The sequence below is a fragment of the Antrostomus carolinensis genome, unplaced genomic scaffold (assembly GCF_000700745.2).
Source record: "Antrostomus carolinensis isolate BGI_N321 unplaced genomic scaffold, ASM70074v2 scaffold11596, whole genome shotgun sequence".
Lineage (NCBI taxonomy): Eukaryota > Metazoa > Chordata > Aves > Caprimulgiformes > Caprimulgidae > Antrostomus > Antrostomus carolinensis.
This window is the reverse complement of record NW_010321195.1, coordinates 111,685-136,637: the sequence shown is the minus strand read 5'-3', so window position 1 is coordinate 136,637 and position 24,953 is coordinate 111,685. Positions and strand designations below refer to the sequence as shown.

General features: G+C 37.6%; 1 protein-coding gene across 1 annotated transcript in view; it reads left to right on the top strand.

The window, feature by feature from the left end:
- The window catches only part of ABCC4 (ATP binding cassette subfamily C member 4 (PEL blood group)), a 138,758-nt gene that overhangs the window by 4,975 nt on the left and 108,830 nt on the right, over nt 1–24,953 (top strand). Inside the window, exons 4-12 of the mRNA XM_029085418.1 lie at nt 3,310–3,399; nt 3,839–4,002; nt 8,174–8,299; nt 11,220–11,469; nt 15,375–15,479; nt 19,821–19,910; nt 20,251–20,442; nt 21,925–22,019; nt 22,125–22,211. Of these exons, the coding sequence (XP_028941251.1) occupies nt 3,310–3,399; nt 3,839–4,002; nt 8,174–8,299; nt 11,220–11,469; nt 15,375–15,479; nt 19,821–19,910; nt 20,251–20,442; nt 21,925–22,019; nt 22,125–22,211 (1,199 nt within the window). The remainder of the gene's footprint in view (nt 1–3,309; nt 3,400–3,838; nt 4,003–8,173; nt 8,300–11,219; nt 11,470–15,374; nt 15,480–19,820; nt 19,911–20,250; nt 20,443–21,924; nt 22,020–22,124; nt 22,212–24,953) is intronic.

Genomic DNA, 24,953 nt, shown 5'->3' with positions numbered 1-24,953 from the left:
CTAGGGTTGTGATTAAATGGAAGATTAATCTCCCCTATCTCATAAAGGCTTACTCCTGAGGGTGAAGGCTGAGGTTACAGTAGAACATTGATAAACCTTTCTGATCATTTGTCTTCAATATCTGGGGCTTATAGATAGGTCATACTTTCTCTTTATTCTTATAAGGGCTTTTGAAAGAATCTGGATGCTAATTTACCAGCACTTTTGCAGTGTTCATTAATTACTGTAGTAAATAAACACTCGGATTTGCAAGGATAAATGCTTTAGATGAGACAGCATGCTTAATGGAGAACTTCAAATGCTTCTAATTCTCAAGTTTTAGGCCCTTTTTAATTTCCTGGAAAGTTAAAATCTCATTTGCAAAAACCTTGTATTCAAACTCCAAGGTGTTTTGTGATCAGCGAGAAGTATTAGTGATGCACGCGGGAAGCTTGTAACAAAAATGGAAGTGGAATCTGTCTCGTGACTCGGTCTCATGTTTTAAAATGAAAGGCTACTTATGGGAGACAGATTTTTAGGTTTTTTTTTTTTTTAAGACTTAACCTTTAGAAGTTCTTTAGAGTTTGGAATAAACACTAAAGTAGTTTAAGCTGTGGAGTTGTTGGTCGAGACAGAAGGCAGCCAAAAGGGTGTCTGGAGTTATTTGACTGAACGGTTATATTATTCCTTTCTATGGCGAGTTCTCCCTTTTTAATGTGGTTTTGAATGAACTGTTTGGCACAGGGAGAGCTTAAAACACTAAGACGGGAGTATGGAAGGCAAAGAATGGTTAAAGAATTGAATTTGGGCCTGTGTAATTACATCTGGGGGGGGAAAAAAAAAAGTTTAACCTAAGACATGAAGTGTGTAAACTGCTCTCATTAGTTCATGTAATTAAAACCTATTTTCCTTGAGAAAGAGTGCTTGCTGGTAAATACATCTGTTTGGAAAATGCATATACAGAAAATCAAGCGGATCTTTGTGCTTAAAACAGATAATAGGCAAATGTAAAATAAAATGTAAATTTGCTACAGTTGCTTTTTAAAAAGATGTGTGGCTCTAGATAATCTTTAGTAGTATTTCTTGCCTTCAGAGTGAATTTTTAAGTGTTATGGTCAAAGCAGTATTTAAAGCCACAGTGTACTGATTTTGGCTAGGATAGACTTTATTTTCTTCACAGCACCTCATGTGGTGCTGTGTTTTGGATGTAGTAGAAAGGGAAAGTACCAAAACAGGATTTTTTTTTGGTAGAAATTGGTTATATAAGTAAAACTGCTTCTTTGTGTCCAGTGTTTCTGTTTCCTTCTGTATTCTTTGCAGTCTAGACAGGTCCAGCCAGGAAAATGCAAGGCTTATTTAAATAAAATAAATAAATAAAAATTTTTAAAAAACAGTGCTACTTCAAAAGGAGTTTTGAAGCAGGAAGGGAAGAAAAGACTGAAACTGCCTTGCCACCGATGATGGGAATGGCTGTCTCTTCCCTGAGAAGACAAATCAGCCGCAGACGAGCACCCTCCTTTTGGCTCAGATGCTTGCACGGTTCCTCCTGAGACTGTCTTGGTGGTCAAAATGAGCTGGGCTAGTACATTCCAAAACTGTTTTCGCTGTCTGTGTCTGAAACAGCTAGCTAGGCACAGGTCAGAAAGGTGACTCAGGTGGCAGGTCCGAGACAGGCCCAGGCCGTGGGCCACTCGCAAGACACCACGCAGGGTTCTCCCTGGTGGCTGAGGTGGAGCTCAGACAGCAGCTGTGTCTGCGTGGTACAGGAGTGTAAGCAACAGTAGGTGCTGTAAACACGCCCCAGTGGGAAACTTTGTCAAACATGCATCACTTGAAGTCCTATTATTATGGTCTGTGGATATCTAACGACTTTCCTAGGAGCTTATCAACCTTGATCTGTGGTGTGAAGTAAACACAATAGAAACACGCGTGTGCTGGGGCTGCATTACCTGCAGGCAGCTCCCCGGGGGATTTCAGGTGTATGAGAGACAAATGGCTTAAGACAGGGAATGAAGCAATTGATTTTCTCAAATAATTAAATCTCATCTCTCATATACACAGTATTCTAGATTTATTATTGGAATATCAGAGGAATTTCTTAGTGGAGTTTAAAATGTTTGTGCCTGCTGGTTTCAATGAAGTTAGGATTGGGATTCTCTCTGTGATTAAAACCTTTGTAATCAAACAGAGAGGTGCAAGAAATATAAGCCACTTTGTCTGAAATGGTGCTTTGAGTAGTACTTTGATGTCTGATGTTCTTGCACCTGATTTGAAATACTAGAACAATATTTTTGAAACAGTTAGTACTTTTCAGGTTAGATTATTGATCAAAAAGAATCCTAATAATAACTGTTTGGAGATGTGCACTGCCTAAAAATGTGAAGTGTTTTTGAGGGTGTACTGTTCCTGTTACAGGAAAGCATGTAACGCATTTTGTATATTTTTTTACTTGTGCTGTGAAACTGTGTTTTTTTTCTAGCAGAAGGAAACAAGGTCTGTTATCTGCGTCTTTGAGACATTTCAGTTTGGATCTTGGCAGTAATGTTCAGACTGTATATTTCCATATGTACTTTTTTTTGAGGGGTATTTTATAATTATATACTATTTTCTACTGATTAACTTATTTATTAACCTATTAAAATATTTTATATTTAATCTTGTTGCTTTTTATAGCATGTGCTAAACTTCATTTAATATAATTCAGAAGTCTTATGATTTTATGAGAGTTATTAACAAGGGAAATATTTATTAATTTGTAAAGGGATATTAACTCTGCTTTGCAAAGACAGAAAGCACAGTTTGCAGTGTTACCAGGAACTGATAGTGTAAAATTAATAACTTGGGTTTTTTGTCTTCTATCTGGAATCTCATTCAGACCAGAATTCTTTCAGGTGGCCAAACATTGTCCTGATTTTAATTTGGTCTTCAAGTGGAGCTTTCTTTTCCTATTTTGAACAGATGCTCATAAGGTGGAGGAGAGCAATGCAAATTAAAAGTTACAGGCTCTTTTGTTTAGTTTTAATAACTTGCTATGTTGGTGTTTTCCCATTTTTAATCACTTCAGATATGGAGATAGTTATGGCACTTTTGTTCTCGCAGTACTTCCCTAGACTTTTTTTATACTCTCTTTTTCAGGACTTTATCCAGAATATATAACCTAATCCAAATGTTATCTAAGGCTCTTGAACTGTGCCCAGATATTCTCAGGCAAAAGCTGAGATGTGCCTTCAGCTTTTGCCCTGGTATTATATTTGCTTATCGAGTCTTCTGTGTATAGGTGTACTGTGCTCTGTAAGCTGTGACAATTTGAGACTGTTCTGACTTTTTTAGGCACTTCGTCTCAGTAATGTAGCTATGGCAAAAACTACCACTGGTCAAATAGTAAATCTACTGTCAAATGATGTGAACAAATTTGATCAGGTAAGAAGTATTACAGACCTTTCTAAGGGGCTGAAGAAATTGTGGGGTTTGAATGAAGAAGTTTTTGTTTATAACTGATGATTAAGTGATTTTTATGAATGTTTTTTCTAGTTGTTTCTCAAACATCATAGGAAGAGAAATATTCTCATAAAATATGGGAGGAAAAAATACTTATCCCCCCCTTAAATATTTTCCTTCTGTTTTCCTAAGCTCAGAGAATGTTGGTGCATGAAGGTAAAACAAAATCAATGTGGTAGTTTGCTTACTTTCTGGAGGTTAGGCACCTCTATGCATGTTTAGGTCTCAGTCTGGTGCAGAATTCTCACTGAATGCCTCAGTACCTGCTACAGGAGAAGATGCTTCCTCAACTTTGTGTTATTAGGATTTAATTTTTTAGCTTAGACCAAAAGCTAATTTTTTTTCTTAAATATTTGCCTAGGTAACGATTTTCTTGCACTTCTTGTGGGCTGGACCAATTCAAGCTGTGGCAGTAACAGTACTTCTCTGGATGGAGATAGGCCCATCATGTCTTGCAGGAATGGCAGTTCTGATTATTCTTCTTCCTGTCCAGACCTGCATTGGGAGGCTTTTTTCTTCCCTAAGGTAAGGTCACACATGTCAGCTTGTAGGTATTTTCTGTCCTGGATTTTAAAATGTGTATACTGGATGGAGGTGGAATACTGCTCAGATCAGCTTCTGTCTGGTGAGGTTTTTTGCATTGTCTTTTATCTTTGACAATGTTTGTCATAGTTGCAAATGTGAGATTTCTGAATTCCTGTTTAGGGAAAGTGGTTTGTCTTCCAGACATGCTGCAAATATCTACTACTCATTAGCTGTCCAGTATATTAAAAGACTTGGGCTACTTCTGTAGCTATCTTGCTGTACATCTTGGCATAGAACTGTGTAACTCCCTGAGCTTTGCCTTCCTGCACTGCTGTTTAGGGAGTGGTTGCTACAAAGGCAATACTGTCAGGCCTGCTCTAAGTTTGACTTACTGAGGTGATACAGGAGTTGCAGCAGAAAGCTCTGAAGGTTTCCTGTTCAAAGATCTTGCTCTCTCTCCTCCAAGACAAAGATGCAGAAAGGAAAAAGAGGAAGGAACTGAGGGAGAAAGGAAGAACAGAATTATGATGGTGGTTTTGATACCATCTGTGAGATTTCTAACTGTAAGGTTCTAGACTGTGGAGATACAGAGTTTGCAGTAATTTTCCATTATCAGACAAATTTAATCTGTTTTTCTGTGACTTCCTCCTTTTTTTAAAAAAAAAAAAAAAAAAAAAAAGACTTGCCTCAATGGGAATATTGAATTATCTTCAGTGTTCTTGCTTCCTAACGTTCTTTTTAATCATGCTCTGCTTACATCATGAGTTTATAAATGGCTTTTTCATTTAAATGGGAATACTTTTGTATTCCTTTACTGTGCACTGTGTGTGCTTAGTAGTGTTATGCATCTTTGTTGCATTTGTATTCAGGGTTAATGGGTTCCTTCTAGCTCTTTGGGTAAGCAACACTTTTTTTTAGTGAGGTACTGTTGTTTTCAGGTTGTATTTTAAGACAAGTTTTCCAGAGGTATTGAGAATGGCCTTGCCATTGCATGGCTAGGTATGAAAGACAGAATTAATTACAAAATGAGACCAACTCATAGACTTCCTTCTATTTGTAACCACTGTTATAGTCTTCAGTTACTATGCTCATGTGCTATTTCTCAAATAATGAGCCATTCAGTGTTCTCTGTCAAATTCTTAGTTTTTTTAACGAGAAAACCTGTTTGTAGAACATTTCCAATATATTCTTACATGTGTATTTTTGCTGCATGTGTAATGTGCATGCATAAGTATCAAGCTACTTCACTGTTGGGTTTTTTGAGTTATAAGTTTTTGAGGTTTTGAGCTTTGAGTCAATAGTTAAAATACTTAGCACTTAACTAGTGCCTTATCCATGGTGGTAAGCATTGTTATCCCCATTTTACAGATGGGAAACTGAGGCACAAATTGATTAAGGGACTTGCCCAGGGTCAGACACAAGGTGAAAAAAATCTCTTTTCAAAGGTATGTATTTTAAAGGTTAATCAGTGGCAATGTAATGTTGTTTGGGTTTTTCCCCCCATTCATTAACAGCCACTTGTTTGGGTGCAGTGCAAGGGAGAGACTTTGTTAACCAGAAAAACTTTTGCTTATGTATGTGCGCACAGATCCTTGTGAATAAGAATGTGCAGTGAACAGAAGGAGTTAATGGAAAAACTGAAATGGATTCCAGCTCCATAATGATGAGTGTTTTCACATGGCAATTGCTGGGAATCTGCATGGATTTAAGGAAATCAGCCTATGAAGAAATAATTTAAGGATTAAAGCTTTTGCTAAAATCCAGGCACGCTCAGTGTGGCAGTTAATTTGTGCTGTTATTCAGCGTTGTACTTATGACCCAGTGTTGTAAACACGGAGATGCATGCCAGTTTCTGATGCAAGCATTAACTTCAGTGCTGTAGGAGTTTACAGAAATGGAGTTAGTATCCTATGGAATGGCGTACACTGTATTATGCAGCATCGCTTTTACCTGCACAGGTACTAACAGGCTTAGAAAATAAACACGACCTAATATATTATTTGAGAAATAGTTCAATTATTGGACTGAAGACCATTTAATATATATTTATTTGCAAGAGCTCAACCCTTTCAGTGCTTAGCCATGCAACTGTAATAAAAGCCCTTTGAATTTTTTTTAAGATAAAAACTAGGCGGAATTGTTGTGTCAGACAAGATTAAAACCCACCAAATATAGCTCATGAAAGCAAAAGGAATTCTGCATTAGAATGATTATTAGTATCACAGAGGAGACTTCTCAGACATTTGAAGAATTTTCAGGTCCTTTTGAAGCATACTATGTGAGCATGTGTTTCCCACTTGTCCTGCTCTGCATTTATTCTGAACTTAATATTTTTAAGACTGGGAACACGTCTTCCTCTGCTGTAAATTGTCATCAGTGCACTGGAAGTCTGCGTACTTTAAACCATTATAGAATATCTCTGAGAATGTGGCTTCTGGTATGTATGTACAAAACACGCTTTTTGCAATGTAAAGGAGTGTAACTTCAAAAAAACCAAAGAAAAATATACCCCACCCTCCAACCTCTTGAACATTTTACAGCTATTTGAAAGAGGATGGTTACTATGATAACGTTACAGTGGAAAAACTGCAAAATTGGTTTATGAGAACTACAGCCTTTTTGATTCACACTATTTAAAAAAGAAACCCCCATTAACTTTATTATTTTGAATTGTCTTCAACTTTCTGTTATCTGGCGGCCAAGCCTGGAAGTTAGGTCTGAGACTGTTTCAAAAGGGACTGCAGGTGAGAATTGTTGTTTGCTGTTGCAGAGATGTGAACTACACGTGCTAAATTTTGCCTTTTGCAGTGGTGTGTTTCTGAGGAAGAAAGGAAGAGCTTTCACATTCTTTGAGGAATTTTTTTTCTTTTACTGTTTCTTTTTGAGAAAGGAAAAGAGTACTTGGCAAAGATAATCTCATTACATGTCAGTATGGTTGGTTTAGGTTAAGCTATCTTCTTCAGTTTTAGTAAGAAGCCTTGATTGTATTAGGGCCAAGTTCCTACATTTCTTTTGTGAGTTTTCTTGTAAAAATATTTCTTAGTACCCTGATTCAACCATCCCAGCGTTTATGGTACAGTGGTGCTGAGAAGTTATTTTTGAAATGACAAGCAGGAGCCTGAAATTCTTTCTACTTAAGTTCTTTAAATATGGCTATTTCGTCTGGAGCATCAGAGAAATCTTACAGGGGGCAGGTTAAGCTGACAAAACCCAGCAGCCTTTTCTAAAGAGGTGTTTTGGTTTGGTTTGGGGTTTTTTTGCTTTTCTTTTTGGGGGGGAGGTTTTGGTTTTTTTAAGTCTGATCTCTGAATCTTAACTTTCACTGGTATATACAGAAATAAGGAATTTATCAGGAAAAGGTTTGTTTTCTCAAAATAAGGCCGGCCATAGCTCACTATGTGCGAAGTATGTTTGTCTACATGAATGAATTCAGAATTGTAATAGGCTTTATTAGCATGGTTTATGCATTCATTACATGGCTTCTAACTTTCAATGCTTTTTTCCTAATTAAAACTGTGGCTTTATTATTTAATTATATTTTTTTTTTCCAGTTCGTTTATCAGTGCAAACATAATGTGGGACTAAAATAGATATATTTACTTTAGTATTAATTATAATTAATGCTTAAATAATATTTATGTATTAAAGAAAATGATATCTGGATTAGCTCTCCTAAATGTACTGTTACTAAGTAGTTTTTGCTTCAACTAGAGTTAATCTTAAAAAGACACAAACCGAGGCCGGTTTCTTTAACAACATCAAAAAGACCTTATGAGAAGGGTTGTTATTTTTACCATTTTTAAAAGTAATTTTCTGATTTTTGTTTAGTTCTAAATGTAATGTTTGTAACTTTTTATTTGATGTTTTTCTTGTACACAAAGATGTTGTTTAAGGAATACCATGTGTTGGCACAAGCTGACATAATTCTGAACATTGAATCAGCTCAGTTCCCTGAGAGTATGGAATATCAGGAATAAAGACATACCAAGTCTATGTGCTGTGTGTCAGCTTTAAGATACTGTTTTAGGAAGACCCTTTAATGCAATTACAATTATATGAATACTGTTTACAAGTGAAAGCAAAAGCTTAATTATTATGAGTATGTTATGTGATTGTAAATTGTCTCTCTTCTTTTGAGAATCTGAGAATTTTTACTTTGTGCTATTTACAGAAGCAAGACAGCCGCCTTAACAGATGTCAGGATTAGAACCATGAATGAAGTCATAAGTGGTATGAAGATAATAAAGATGTATGCTTGGGAAAAATCATTTGCAGAACTTGTGAATGGTTTAAGAAGGTAATCCTGGAAAGATACACCCATGTGATCTATATCTGTTTCCCTTTTTTTTTTTTTACGTGTCAATAAGTGCATTATTTTGTGCTTTAAAGTGCAGTTTACTTAGACTTATTTGGCTTCTTCCTAAACTTCCTGTAGCAAGAGTGAAGGACAGACAAAAAAGCCTTTAATATATATAAATTCTGAGTTTTTTTAATGCTTCCTTATTAGTTGCTGTTTTTTAAACTCAGCTGTAAAAACTGTAGTAGTCGTAACTGAACAATTTCATCCTCCCAGTTCTATAACCTAATAGCAAGGAACCAATAAGCAGACATTTCCCTTCTGAGAAATATATGGCATCTGGCTTTCTGTCCTAAATGGTAGCATCCTCAGGTAGTTCTCTGCTTCCCTTTCTGTGTTTTGAAGTGTTGCTCAAGCCATCTGGGAAAGTGGAGGGGAGAAAGACAGCAGCTCAGAAATCCTCTAGTTGTTCATCTGGCAAGGCCAGCTGAGTTTGGTATCCTAAGACATTTCAGAGGTCCGTCAGCATCTGATTAAAACTTAAATGCAGTTTTCAACCAATATCTGTACTTTCTCTTGACAGTATAAGAGCTGCCCAGGGGGGTTGTGGAGTCTCCTTCTCTGGAGACATTCAAAACCCACCTGGATGCCTTCTGTGTGATCTCATTTAGGTTCCTGCTCCAGCAGGGGGGTTGGACTAGATGATCTTTCGAGGTCCCTTCCAATCCCTGACATTCTGTGATTCTGTGATTCAGTGTGAAAGGGTAATTGTAGGAGTTCAGGTGCATATTTCTCATCTTTAATTTTCGTGTTATGTCCCTCTCTAGCATATAAGTAGAAGGTTGTTATCCTGCTGTAGATACTCTGATTATTTTTTTTAATTTGTTCTATTTGGAATTTTTAAAGGATTTTTTAAAGGATTTTTTTTCCTTTACATCCATGTGCAGGCTTGCAAACTTGCTAATGTTCCCTGAGATGTTTCTTCTCACACATAATCCTTTCTTTCTTTAGATTATAGGATCCTGTGTTGGATGTTTCTGATTGATTGAAAGCTCTGCTTTCTTGCGTGGAGCCAGGGAGGATATTTCTTTATTGAAAGCTTCCTCAATGGATGTATTCACATCACTAAACTTTGGATTTCCAAGTTCAACACCTCGTTAGGATTAGAGGCTTCCTTTTTAATGATGGAGAGAAATAAACTCTTCCAAAACACATCCTGAGCCCTCTTTCTTTTGTTTAACTGCGCTGTGGAAAATTGTAGTTAGAAGTCTTAAATTCAGCCAGGTGATTTATTGCCCAGTATTTTCACAGTGGCCCTTGACAGTTGCTAAGTTGACATCTGAACTCCTCCTTTGCTCCTTTTTCCTGTGAATGTCCACATTAGTTTCCTTTGATGTAACTCCTTGCCTTAAGACAGTGTAGTGTATTATATACAGCCTGTGGGTAGGCTGTAATTCATCTGATATTTATGGAGAGTAGCACAAAGAACTTGCTGATTATCCACAGATAGTGAGAGGATTATTAAGGGTTATTAGAGGGTGGGAAAAGAGTTTCATCCAGGATTGTAGAAGTAATTGAATTAGACTCAATTCAAATAGTTTACATACAAATGTTCTTTCACTGTACTCTGGAGAAGATTAGAGATTGTGAGCCCTTAAGCTGAAAAAATAAGTCTTTGAAAGTATGTCAGTTCAGCCAATTTGGCAAGTATAGTGGGAAAGTTGCTTAACTAGTTTTCCAGTAGCACATCTTCCATCCTTCTCTCTGTTAAGTGAGGACTTAATTTACTTCAAATTGTATAATCATAACTTGAGTTTCTAATCTTAGTATATAGTTCCAAGTGGAAGGTAATCAAAACGATCAAGATTTTCCCTGAGAATTGCCAGAATATTTGGGAACAGTAATTAGGAATTGCTTCAGGATTTTATATAGTCTGTATTATTTCAAGCAGATAAAGTTAGAATATATGGCTCTCTTGATAAAGAAAAGCTATTACTTTAATAAGAAGTTAAGCTTGATGGCATCCACATTCTAGATAGTGCAATAACATTTTGAGGTTTGGACTTGATGAGTCATTTAGAAGTGGAAACTGAAATTTTAGTGAAGTGGGAATTGAGAACGTATTTATCAGCAGCTTTTCAGTTGCTAAAGGGAGACTTATGTGGCTGTGCACTACTTCAGTCAGTTTAGTTCGGGTAATGGCTAGCAGAACAACTGGCCTCACAGGTCAGTATTTTCTTAATTATGAACCAGAATTCCTAGAAGAAAACAAGCCAGAGGCAGGGTCCAAATTGGGAAGGATTTAGACTGAGATAAAAGGAAATACTGCAAATCCTGTGATGCAGCTTGAAGAGCAGCAGCTGAATAATGGCAGATACCTGAGCCATGAGTGAACTCTCGATCTTTTAGAAGTTGCTCCATTTTTTTCAACTACAGAGTATTTGTTGATCTTATCAGGAGTTTTGTGACTGTACCGTACTAGATTTTGATATTAGAAGGATAAGGAGTTTGTGAGTGCTTGGCCTTTAGACCGAGGTTTTTTTCCTCTTTGCTCCTATGTGCAACCCAGAAAGAGTCAAAACAGATTAGAATCTGCTAGTTTGGTCAAATACTAGTTTGACCAAAGCAAGAAAAAAAAAAAGAGTATTTGGTTTTCTATCTCTGAAAAATAATTATTTTCTGTTGTTATTAAGATACTAAAGATCATATTCCCCACTCAATTGCTAAGCCTCTTAAATTATCTTTTGTTATTTACCATATAACATACTTTCTTTACAGTTTTTTTACATATGAGTTGGGGTGGTGTAAGGGGAGGAGAAAGGGTATAAAAGTAAAATCCTGAGAGTGGGTTTCTCTCATCCTGTTGAGGGCAAGTGTAATGAGAGAGATTGATGTGATTGTTTGTATTTTGCATTTTTAGGAAGGAGATTGCCATGGTTATGAAAAGCTCCTACCTTCGAGGACTGAACTTAGCCTCTTTTTTTGTGGCAAGCAAAATAACAGTGTTCATGACTTTCATGGCATATGTACTACTTGGCAATGTTATCTCTGCAAGTCGGGTGTTTGTTGCAGTGTCCCTGTATGGTGCAGTAAGACTGACAGTGACCCTCTTCTTCCCCGCGGCTGTCGAGAGAGTATCCGAGGCGGTGGTTAGCATACGACGAATCAAGGTATGGTTATTGGTTTGACTGGTATGTGGGTTTCTTCTCTTATTCTAACATTGTTTTAATGTCATTGACAAAAGCAGCCTTGTTTTAGTTTTGCAGTTTGGGATTTTTAATGAAATAACCTATTTTGAAAACTGAACGTGTTGTGGTGTAAGCGTGTGCAAAAACATAAAGTGCACTGTAGGGCAGGCTGAAATGTAGGAGAGAACTGTGTGTGTAAAGAGGTGTCACAGACATTTTTGATGTATGAGGAACGTTCATGTAGATGCCTTGGGACTGGGAGCTGAAGGACAAGGAGGGCAGATGGGAGCTGTAAGGTTCGTATTCCATGTGCACTGCGAGGACAGTTGTGAGCCCCAGCTGGTGTCTTGTGGCTGCTTTCAATACTGGACTGAAGACTCAAATTCAATAATGATGAACATTAGTAATGCCGCTGTTTTGGCAAATGGACTTTATTTTGTCTGGTTTACTGTGTTTAGTGTGTTTTGTGAATAAAATAGTCACGTTTGCGGTACGTGCCAGTACTTCAACATAAACTACAAGAGTGAAAGACTTAAATGCAAAATGCATTTTGAATTTAAAACTTAAAAAATCCCAAATTGACAGTTTATTAAAATACAGAATTAAAGCATGCCAGCCATTTTAGAACTTAATTTTGCAAAAAATCCCCAGGTTAATCTAGTCTAGAATAGGGAAGACAAACACTTTAGATGTAATCATGTGGTTTGGCATAGTGTCACTCTGCCATTTGTTGATGCAAGTAGCTGAAAATCTCCTATTTTATTTTCTTCTCTGCTTGAAAATAATAAACAAGTTTCTTTGTTGGTAAATTTGCTAATTGTACTAAGCCTGCACAAAAGCTATGTTCTAAACAGGTAATCTTTGCACTTCAAAGAAACATTTTGTAAAAGTAGGTGCAGATAGAGTTGGGAAAGTTTAGTGTGTGAAAATCATGACCGCAGCAATATTGTAGGCAGTAAGATTTATTATATCTGCTTAAACTAAACTGTAGAAGGGAGAGGAGAGAAGTGCTTGGGATACTGCATGTTGCACTCTTTCTTTTCTGTACTCTTATATACTTGGTGTTCAGCTCCATGGCAGTGCTCTTTCAAGGGACTTTTCAGGCTGAGTAGGTTCAGAGACATGGATGGCTGAAAAAGATGCCTTAGGAACAGGAGAATCGCACTTGAGCAGAGCCAGCAAGAATCTGTTCCTTTTTTCCTCCTGTCTCCTTTTCCAGTGTATCTTAGTGGTCACAAGACTTTGCTTCTAACAGCTGCCTCCAACTCCCCTGCACTTATGATTCCTTAAGGGTGGTTTTTTGGAAACTAGCTTGAGAATTGAGGTTCATGGTGCAAAGAATTGTCTTAAGTCTGGAGCATCTTTAATGCCATTGCCAACGTTTTAGCTTCTATTTCCCAAACTGCAAAGCATTTCAGAGTTGGACATTTTGCTACTGAATGACAAGTTGCTGCCTGACCAAAAATGTATTATTGAAATGCAAGTAAGTGGAAAGGAATTAGGAGAAGAAAGTAGGAAATACAGGAAAAAAAAATATTAAGATGATGGTTAGGTATATTTGGGCAAAACTGAATTTCTTTATTTATTTAAGGAGGTACTTTTTCTTAGATTTTGTAGAACAAGTGAAGGTTTTACACTGATCTTAAAGTACGCTCAGATGGAGAGAAGGAAGCAGGAGATACTGTGCTTCAGGTGACAGTAAAGAATGATAGGCAGATGGGAAACAGTAGCCTTTCCTCTGTATTAATTTATACATATGGAAGAACTGTGTAGCAGGAAGAACATTGTGGTCTCCTTACTGTGTTTTTTACCTAAGCTCTCTCTGCCCCTCAGCCTGGCTACGTATCTGAGAGCTGGTTTGCATCTCTTCTTGAAGCTCATTCACCGTTTTGTAGCGGAGCCATAGGCTCAAGGTTCCCTCATGAAACAAAGTGAGAGTAGTTGTTTTTCAGAGGATTATTTTGGCAGACATGCAGAAAAAAGGACAAGTTTCAGCTGGATACAAAAGATAAAGGTTTCTCTTCCAAGGACATGGTCATATCTCAAGCTAATGTTTGCTTCTCAGCATCCTGTGGAGGATAGCAACTTTATTTTTCTCTGCATGGAAGATTATTAAGTACAAAAAGAATGGAACAATGTTTTAAGATATTAAAGTCTCTAAAGCTTAAGTTATTTTACTGCATTTGAAAGTTTTATTTCTAGTGTTGATATCTGCCCCCCCCCCCTCCCCAAGTTTAAAATTCACGGTGTTGACCATATAATTTTTTTCTTCATTTGTACTAGTTTTATTTGAAATCTTCCGTATGTGATACAGTAACATTTTTCTGTTAAATGGCTAGCTAGGATTTATACCTGGGATGAATGCTACTGCTAGAGCATAAATTCCTGGTAAATGCAGAAATGATGAGAGACCAATTCCTTGCTTATAACTGCCCTGGTATTTCAGCCGTCTTCTAAATCCAAATCACACTTCTGAGGTCTTTTCTCAAGCCACACACCCCAGTACTGATACAGGCTGTGTTTGGGGTTTCTTTCCCTGCCTACCACCCTCTTATCCCGCGTTCTCTTTTACACATGTATCTGTTTGGGCCTGTCTGTCTAAAACAGCACTCAGCAATACTCACCTGGCTGGAGAGCTCAGACACGTGTGGCTTTGCACTTTGCCTTGTGATGGAGATGTATGTATATGTGCATGGGGTTTGCAGACTGCTGCATTAAAGCGCTTGACTTCCCGCCGGTCTCTGAAATGATACCCACCAGCTGGAGTCTGAGCAGCATCTCTGTGCCTGTGAACACCTATCAGTGCTCTTCCTGCCCTCCATGGCTCCTGGCATCCTCCTTCTGTTTCTTCTTAGTTACTGACTTCCGTAAGTCTTCAGCAGCTATCTTGCATCTGCAAACTGTTAGCTCAGTACCTCTTAACTAGTCCTGACTTCTAACGTCAAGGCTTTCCTTCTTTTCTCAAAATATTGTCTACTAGAGGCCTGTTTAAGGTTTTTATGCACTGTGGTTCAAAGCATGATAGAGAGTTTTGTTTGTTTTTATTTTCTTGAAGTTGTGGTAACTGTCCTTGAAAATTTTCTCTAGAATTTGCCCCTTTCCTTTCTAAATGTCTTCAAGCTGTTTGTAATCTGGCATTAGGCAAGGTGTGCTAGAAGTGCAGCTGTGGTAAAAAAGTGCACATTTATGAAACTTGAAGGAAAGGTTCTCTGACTGGCATATAATGTAGAAGTGCAGTAGTAAAAGTGCAGTCAAGCAGTTATGCAGGGATAAGCAAGTTTTTTCTTAATACCCTGGACTTTAAAAGTAGGAGAGGTTCAGATAGTGTTCTGCAGCATTTTTGTCACTGGAAAAGTGCTTAATAGGGACAGTGGACAGCTTCTTACCATGTCCTCATTGTTTTTCTGAGCAAAACTAAAATAAAGTAATCATTCACCATCAAAGCAGAGGAATGATAAGATGTTGCAGTGAGGATTTCACCTTTTATGTGCAGGAAGGGGGAATCAAACAATTATAAGGTATGCCAGTGTTTCAAGGGAAAACCAGGGCTGGTTCTTGAAGCTCCGTTTGCTTCAAGAATTCTCTTTTATTGAGCAGGTTAATGTTGTTAGAGTCCTGTAGTAATTTTATGCTAAAAAATCTGAACTTTTAGGGGTTTTTTTGTTGTTTTGGTTTGTTTTTTTGAGGGGACTGCTAGCTAGTTAGAGGTATGCTGTTGAAGGAGTTGTGCATTGCTTTGGAAATTTAATTCCTCAATCAGTTTGTGGCTGTTTTTTTCCCTCCCGTAATTAGTGTTGTATATGCTGCTTCCAAAGACATGTGCTTGGCTTCCTCCATGATTCCCAGTTTCATATTAGGCAATATCCTGTCATTTTCTTTTATTGCAGAACTTTCTGATACTTGATGAGGTCTCACACTTCAAGCCACAACTACATGGTAATAATGAGAATGTTGTTCTTCATGTTCAGGATTTGACTTGCTATTGGGATAAGGTAAGTTTACTTCTACTAAATATAAAGTATTATATTTGTATATAAATATGGCACTGCACATACTTTTAAGTGTAGAAAGCAGTATGTCTATGTATAGAGTGCTGGTTTTGTATTCCATCTCTTGTGTATGAGAATCCTGTTAGTATGTTAAGCTAACTCTGTAGGATAGTACTGAAAACACTGTCAAGTGCATCTTAAAAGGAGCTGTTCCTGGTTATTATGCTAAATGAAAATCTGTACGTTTCTATCTGTTATTAAACATCACTGTGTCGTAGCTGAGATACTTAAACTGGAATTAAGGACAGGCAGCACAAGAAGGTGGGCCGTAGTGTATGGGGTTTTTTCTGTGAACTGAATGCTGATCAGTTCATTAGTGTAGAACCAGCACAATATTGTACTTCTCATAACTGGTTTGAAAGCTTTAGACACTAGTCTGCACATATTTGTTACTCTGTGTATTTTAGTTGAGACTGTTCAGCTACAAATTGTTCTCTGCTTAAAATGCACCAAAATGACTCGAAAAAGGGACAGTACACAGGTGATAAATCTGTTTTGCATCCTTCTCTGCAAGAAAGGCAAAGATTGACTACTGTTTCTCTTTTAAAACTGCAATTGCTATGGTAAGCAGTGATTTGTGATGAATTGTTGGAGCTATTATGAGCTGCCAGTATCCTTGTGCAAGGGAAGCTTCAGTCTCCCTAGGAAATGCTGGAAGCTCTAAAAATGAATTTTGCATATAAATGTAATACAAATGAGACATGTCACATATTTCCCGTTATATGCCCTCTTCCCCTACATGTGCTGTGTCCCAAGGAAGATAAAGTGTGAAAATAAATGTGAGGATCTACCTCCTACTACTACTTGGCTACAAAAGAAAACTGCTGCATTATTGTGCTTTACTGTCTGAGTTGTCTCTGTGACATAAATTCTTTCTGAGACATTGAACAAAGATTTAATTGCTGTGAAAACCTCACTGGTGAATACATTCTGATGCAAAATGGAATGTAGTTCTTAGTCTTTGTTTCCTTCCCCAACGTACCACTGTTAAGAATTTATAGGAAATGGTTGCATAATATGCCTGTAAAACACCTTCTTCTTTTAATGACTTGTTTATATTGCATAAAGCAGGGCAGCATGACTGGAGTTACTGGTTTCCTTTTGATTTTAAAAAAGCAGACCACCCACAAAACTGTTAATGTAATTTTCATTTTCATATTTAATTGCAATGTGCATGGGAGAAGAATAGTTCTCCCATAACTATTAAAAGCAGCTCAGAAGGTTTGTCTTATATATGCTTAGAATGATGCAAAATAATTTTATAGAGTTGCTTGCTAAAAAGATGATGGGTTCTGAGAGAGAAAGAGAGTTTTAAAGGGAATAATAAAAATATGCTATCCTTTGTCAAGTAACCAAATTAGCTTGCTGCCCTGACGAGGTTTCTCATGGCTCTTTGGATCTCTATATAGACAGTGTACAGCTGGATGATATTTTTTTATTTTTAAAGATCAAAAGTAGTATCTCAAAAGAGATACTAAAAAACTCAACAAACCACAAATCCAAAAACACTAGAAGTAAAAAAAGGATTATTAGCTAGACTTTTAGGAAAACAACCTAACATGGTGTATTACAGTTTATCAAAAGATAAACAAAACCAATTAATTCATGGTCACACTCTTGTTTTACTAAGGCAAGTATTATCTGAGTTCCACAGGCTAGTCTGATACCAGCATGGAGCTAGGGATTCTTCAGTATGGGATTTTACTGATATGCCTTGAGTTTACAGAACAGTCTGTCTGCTCAACTGAGCAACTTTAGATTTAAAATTCAAGCATTTGAACAGAGGCCAAATTTATCACTTGTAATTTTAGTCTCTTAAATGAGGAGCTGAAGTAGTACAGTACTTCTGTGGACTATATGATCTCTGTATCCCTTAAATGAGGTGAATTACTTCTTTCTCTTGACTTCAGGGACATGTAAGGTCTACCCAAGCTCATCTATGGAGTTGCTGCCCCTGAGGGGATCATTCTGCTGTCCTCACAGTCTGTGTCTCTGTTCCCTCCCTTGTGCTGGTGTTAATGCTTGTACATACGACCCTGTAGTGGACCGGTTCAGAGGCATAAAGCAATAGAAAATGAATCACTTTTAATGTGATTTGTTGTCTAATAGCTGAGTCCCATGAACGACCCGGCTGCAAGGTTAGGCAAGAGCAAGTGGCAAACAGAGGGAAGTGAAAGGTGCAGATAGTTGACTGGGCACAGGGGAGCTGGGACATTTGTGGTAATGAGCTGTCAGATGAACTTAGCTGTAATATTAGTCCGTGCTTTAATTTAAGTGCCTCAATTTAGTGCTTAAAAATAGATGTGATGAATTCAGGACAAATTGTCTTTCATTATAAGGAATGCTGTTTTGTGAAAATACCATGCCCCTTAGGTGTTTGTGGCCATGCTGTTTGCTTGCATTACTACTTTTGTATAGTGTATATGATATCTTAACAATACTTTTAAAATATACAGTATTTGGGTAATAGTTTAAAAACTTCTTGAAATTTTCCATAATGTTTTTAGGCTCATATATTTTTTTTGAAAACCCGAGTGTGGGTGGGAATATCTTTGTGCTTTTGTGAATACAGAAGCACAACCTCAAGAGGTCTGAAGAAGGGCCTGTGTGTCTGAAAGCTTATTTACTTTTTCCACATACACTAGTTGATTTAATAAGAAATATTTTATCTTCCTACAAAGTTTGTGTTAAAAAAAAAAACAACAAAAAAAACAAGCCTTGGCTGCCACAAGTTGGTAGAGTTCCCCTGACCTTAGCGCTGGCTGAGCACCTTGAGCTGTGTACTCTGGACCGAGAAATCAAATTCATTGTAAAATGGTGATTGGAGGGGGGCAGAGAAAAGGAAAAAAAGCCCCGTTGATGCCACCTTGTGGAAATTAATCATAGCAACAAAAGTAGTTCTGCAGAGTTGTGCAAGTTTGGGTTCTCACAGTCTGACTCCGATTTCATGTGAACCCTGCGGTGCTTTGTTGAGGTGGGAGCTGTGACGAGGGACTGGATTTGAGCTCTGGGTACGCTGCTGCCTAATGAGCATTTCTCCTGGCACCAGTGGACGTGTGTGTGCTGGCCCAGCTCTCCCAGTCGTCATGGGTGTGGATGGAGACTGTGCCCGTGTCTCTCCCAAATAATTTGAGATGAGTTGCAAGCTCCCTCTTTTTGCAGTCCCAGAACTTGGTCATGCGGCATCTTCTGTGTGGGGTTAGCTGGTGGTCTCTTCAGCCTCTTGAGCTTCAAAGGGTGGCTGGAGATTTTAGGCAGTCTGCAAGTTGTTGAGAGGTACTCTAGATATTCTTCACCTTGCTGTTCTTTCTCAAAGCTTCAGCCTGGGTTTTCGTTTGGTCCTTTAATATAAATACTACTACTACTTTTTTTTTTTTTTCTCCTAAATACATATATTTTCCTGTTTGTGTTTTAGTGTCAGTCATGCTAGTGTGGTCTAAGATGCATGTAAAGGCAGATCCTGTTAGAAGAGTGTTTTGTTTTAATAAGAAGGAGCTGCACCAGGCCCTCAGGAGCTGTGGTTTAGCATAGCTATTAAAGACATGAGTATCCTTTCTTTTCATGAGAAATAGGTATTTTTACAACCTTGGTATGAGAGGTGCAACATATGTTGAGGAATAAGCTCTTGTCAGTAGTGTAACATAAAGGACAGGTGTACTGAAAAGGGATATTAAACAAACAATCCTAGGGTAGTGTATTTTCACACAGTAGCTCACTGTGTTGTCTGTGAAAAGTCTTTGAGAATCCACGATATAAAGGATGAAGTTGTGTAAAATCAAACGGCATTTTTCTGTTTTCACTTTGGATAGAGCCGTGACTAGAGCAAACACAGGCCTGGCTTCCCTGGGTCTCAAAGAGAGCTTCACCCCTCTGTTTTCCAGCATTTGTCCAGTTATTTGGAGTCACTGGGCGTGCTGTGCCAGGGCTGTGAACGCTGGTTTGATGGCCAGCAGAGAGCTCCTGTTTCTGAGGCTGCCACCCCAGCCTTGTGCTGAGCTGCAGTGAGGATGCATGGGCTTTGAGGAAGTGCTGCTTCTGCTGCCTTTGGGTTCCTTATTCCTTGAACACTGTTTTGTCTGCATTACTTGTTTGTGGTGAAGGATTAGGGTCCTGCTAAAGCGTTTGTGAATTACTGAAGAGGCAAACTGGATGCCTGAAAATATGGTGGGCATAGGGGTTGCTAATCTATAGTGATTTATGTGCATTATTTTCTGTTTCTAAAGAGTTGCTTTGATGGTGTCTATTTCATTACTGAGGAAGCCTAACTTTTTCTCAAATCCATAGAGTTCAGAAAGCCCAGCACTTCAACAACTTTCGTTTACTGTCAGACGAGGGGAATTACTGGCTGTGATTGGTCCTGTAGGAGCTGGAAAAGTAAGTCTTAATGTTTGCTGCATTCAGTGGGGTTTTAATGAGTCTGTTAAACACGACTAGAGATGTGAAAATGTACAGTTCCTTTCTTTCTATGATACACTTCAGGAAAGGCAGATGTCCTTCTGGGGGTGGGGAGGAGATGGTTTGGTGTTAAACAGTACTTTGTATGTTGCTTCTAGACTTCATCTGAAGAATACTAGTGCTTTTCTACTATTAGCAGTAGGCTGAGTGACAAGGTGAAATAGGCCATCAGGCCAGTATACATTGCCCAGTCTCTGTGATGTCTTTAATGCAATCAAACTTTTTGATTTTTACTTTTTTTGAAAAAAATCTTTTCCAGTCTTCACTCTTAAGTGCCGTGCTTGGTGAGCTGCCTAAAGACAAGGGTTTGATAAATGTTACTGGAAGAATTGCCTATGTTTCTCAGCAGCCTTGGGTGTTTTCTGGTACAGTAAGAAGTAATATACTATTTGACAAGGAATATGAGAAAGAAAAATATGAAAATGTTTTAAAAGTCTGCGCTCTTAAAAAGGTATGGTTTTCTCTTTGTGTTTTATTTTCACAATCTTTATTTTTGTCTTAGTGTTCTTTCAGACTTGTGGTACGTGCTGCAATGTATAATATATAGAATTGCTTATTATTAGTAGCATGTGAAATAAATCCTGTCGCTTAACAGAAACGTCTAATTATTTTTGACGTTCCTAAGCGTGTTCTTGTAATTCCTGAAACTTTCACTAGAGGGCGGTGTAGCTTACGTGAAGCACAGACAAATTTGGAAAAAGCTATTCCCAATTATTTAATTTCATAACCGCATTTAGCCCGTTTCACTGGTATTATGGTAGGTGTGTATGTAAATACAGCGTAAGCTGGAGAACGAATGATCACGCTAGCCCTATTTGTGACTTCCATTTTGTAAATATCCTTTATGCTTTTTAAAAAATAAATGTCATGTGTGTCATGTATCATGCATTGCTAACAGCTATCAAAAGAACCTTAGTGCTGTATATTGGAGAACTTGCTGAGCCCAAGTAGTTTTGGGAAAACAATATTTTTGAAAGGTCTGTGTGCAAAGGAGTTTGTGACATGAGATACAGAAGAGGATTAAGCCAGCTTTGTCAAGAAACAGACATTTTGCTTGGCAGCTAAAAAGGTTTTATGCAGCATGTTATGATATTTGTGTCAGTTGTGACACAGGTGAAAGACAGATGGTTACTGTGATGAATTTTTTTTGGCAAGGTTTTTACACATGGTAGGTAGAGTTTTAATATCTCCTGCTGATATTCAGTCATGTGCTGTTGTCTAAACTTAAGGTATTAGTGACTTCAAAAGACAGCAAACTGCATTTGGGAAAAAAGCCTCTTCATATCTGATGGTAGATTTGCATCATAGTAGATTTGCTTCATAGTTTTCTTTCAAATTGATGTATCTTATAAAGGTGTGAATAAACAGTCAGAATATGTTTTATAGCTTAATATAAAACTTCTGCATGTCCTGACTAGGTAACACAATTATAGGATGTGGAACACTGTATAATTTTCTTCTCTCGTAGCCCCAGCTCCTGTAAATTAACCAAATTTGTGTAGTTAATGTTGTTATTTCTCTTGGATGCATTGCACTAAGAATAAAATTATTGTGACAGCTCATTTTGTTGTAGCAAAAATTAATTTACTGTTATATTTCATAATTTTTAGTTTGATTTTCTGAATCACCAGCAAGTGTTCAATGTAACAGTAAGAATAGTAGTGTATATTCCTCTGGCAAAGCTGTAGAAAAAGTGAACTTCAAGATCTCACCTGTTTTTCCTGTTTCTTAATTGTCTTTTGCTGAAGGTACAAAGCCAAAAAATAACTGTGGGTATTTCCTTTGGTATCAATCCTTGTATTTTGATGTGAGACGATAAGGTAATACTTTCCAAATAAGAAAGTGTTATGTTGAAGCAGCTTTCTTGATCTTTGATGTTAAAATTATTTTAAAAAATTAAAAAATCTTACTATCTGTTCTTTCACATTCACAGGACTTGGAATTATTGTCAGATGGTGACCTAACAGTAATAGGAGATCGTGGAGCTACACTGAGTGGGGGACAGAAGGCCCGTGTAAATCTGGCCAGGCTAGTGTTTTTACTGTTTCTAAAATTTACAAATTGTCAGACTTCAGTGACTAAAGTAAACAAGTTTAAGACTTTGTGATACTGACTTTTCTTTAAACCTTGTAGAGCTGTGTATCAGGATGCAGACATCTATCTTTTGGATGATCCACTGAGTGCAGTAGATGCTGAAGTTGGAAGACATTTGTTTGAAAAGTATGTTACTTCTCTATTTTTATTTAAAATATAATTGTTACCTTCTGATTCCTTATAGAAAAACTTGAGAAAACATTTTTGGGGAGATGGATCTCTTCACAAAACTTAATACATTCACTTTCTGCATTTGTTTTCCCTCTATTTTATGTATTTGAAAGGTGTATAGTTTTTTCCCTGTGATTTTGTTCTTTATCTTTAAAAGCCATGTAAAAGTCTGTTTTGAAGATATTTTAATTAGGGTTATTCTTAAGTGAATATGTGCCATTTTCTTAAGGAAATTGTTGAATTTCATATGTGAGTATTGGGTTTTATGAATAATGTGGAGTGGGATTTTAAATCAGTTCTTAGTTTGCTGCAGCATTATTTGCATAGTAATAAGCACTTAATTCAAATGGCTAAAGAAAATTACAGATCTTTCTTCAATTCTTGAGTGATTTTTCATTTCAGTTCTTGAATGGTTGAATTTTTTTTCAGCTGGGTGAAACAAGAAACTGTGGTCAGCAGGGTAGGCTGTGGAGAACAGTAAGAGAGGAGAAGAGAATTTATATGCTTATCATGAAATAGACAGCTACTGGACTTCTCATTCCTTAAGAAATAGGACAGTGTTCATTAAAAGTCAGGTTCCCTTCTCAGTAAATATCCTCTTCTCCATCTCTCCTTTCTTTCAGACTGCTTAATCTACATCACATAAAGAGTATGAGTATAATCCAGTTATTCCTAGCCAGTGTTTCATCCTTGCTTCTTCATAGCCTGCTCCTCTCATTATCAAAAGGGTATGATCTAGAATTTATTAGAAGGAAAAAATTCCATTGACTGAATTCAGTGGGCTTTGGTTGAAGCTGTAAATGAGAGCTTTTTCTTGAGCATTCTTACATCCTTTGAATTCTGTGTTCCAAATACATGAATTAATTTGATTTTACTGTAGTTCCTTCCTCTCCACCTCTAGACAATTGCAAAAACTTGTCTTGCAGAAGTGATTGTAGCATTTGTATTGACTGGCATTGCATGTGTGTCCTTTTTCCCTGTGCGGGCAAGCTTTTAGTATCTAAATTTTCCGTTGTACATCCTGTTGATGTTTGCAGTTTCAAATCTGGAGATCCCTCTGAATCCCCCTCAATATTTTATTTTGTTGATTTCTTCAAATGAGTACTCTTTGTTTCCATCAACCAGTATGGAGTAAGAATTTTATGACACATAGGCTTTATATTCATTATTCTGTGCAGGATCATTTTCACCTGCCACGACGGATAGGTGAAGATCATTACTTCTATAGTTCACATACCCCATCAAATTCCTTTAATGCCTGTTGAAGCTATGTAGGCTTTAGCTGCTGCTTTTCTGTTCTGCCCAAGATCGGTCTACAACTGGACCATCTGACTCTTATCAGTGCCTGAGTTATGAAAGTGCACTCACTTGAGCTGTCAACCTGCCTCTTCCTTAAGGTATTTTTAATAAAGAGGAAAACAGGAAGGTACAGTAGTGCCTTGCAAAGGAGGTTGGGTTGCCTCTTCAGTTTATCCTGTGTTTTATGTGAGCTGTGACCTTGCGAATATCTACATCTTGCTGCGAAACTGGAAGTCTGGATTTTTGTATGTGCAGAACCATAAAGGAGCTACAGACCATTGCTCTGTGAGCATGCTGTGTGTTTAGCCAATAAATGTGAAGAGGTGAGGAGGAATAAGGAGATTATCTCAGAGAATTTGAAACTGAGAGAACTAGCTGGAGTTCTTTTCCTCCCCAACTCTAGATCAGTTTGAACGAAACAGATAAAAGTAGAATGAAAGCATTTTGTGGAGAAAATGTGCTGGTTGGAGTAGTAGTGACAAGGAAAACTGAGCGATGCCTCCATGTTCAAGATCTTAAGGGAGGGCTTTTTTAGAAACAGAAGTTGTCTTCTGAGGCCTTTGTGGCAGCTATAAAAGGTGCTGGGGGTAGTGGGGAGAGTGTTATGTACAGCAGCTTGCCTTGAATAATAAGGCAGGGCATGTCCTTTAATGCTTCCTGAATAGTGCTCGAAATGTGGAGAAGACAGAAAGGACTTGGGCAAGAATGATTTCTTAGAACATGGTGCTGAGGAATGTCTGAGACACCACTTCATACAAGCTGCCCCCAGGAGTCCAAACCGCATGGCATAAAACAATGGACAAGATGGAAGAAACAGGGGGTTATTTAATGAGAATCTGAAATGGATATTGTTCAGTTCACTCACTCTTCCCCCCCTTTTTTTTTGTAATTTTATATTAATGTTTAATTTTTTTAGAAGTGTCTGGTCTATGTGTTTACATCTAAAGATAGGTATGTTCCTAGTAATTCCCCAAAGCTATGGTCTGTGAATGGCTGTTCATCACATTTTCTGCTTCTCCCTGTTCTGTTCAGCTGCTGTGGTAAACAGTTCAAAATACACAAATACTTTTCAAATGCGAAAGAATGAGTAGCACAGAGGCACTGGGGAAAATAGTGCACAATATTATTAATAAAGGATTGTGTCTCTTAAGAATTTTTCCATAGCACAGACAAGTTGTTCTGTGGATGATGGAGCAGATAAAGCCAGTTTTCCAATGAATTCCTCTCAACTGGTCAGATTCCTTGGGGCCTAGTAAGGTATAAACTGGAGATTCCCTATTTTTATCTTATTTGTAACCTCTTTTCCTCTGAGTTCTCTTGATAGTTAAGAGTAGGCATGCTTCAGCCTTGTCCCAGTGCAATGACACCAATATAGTTCTATATTTTTGTATCTATTTG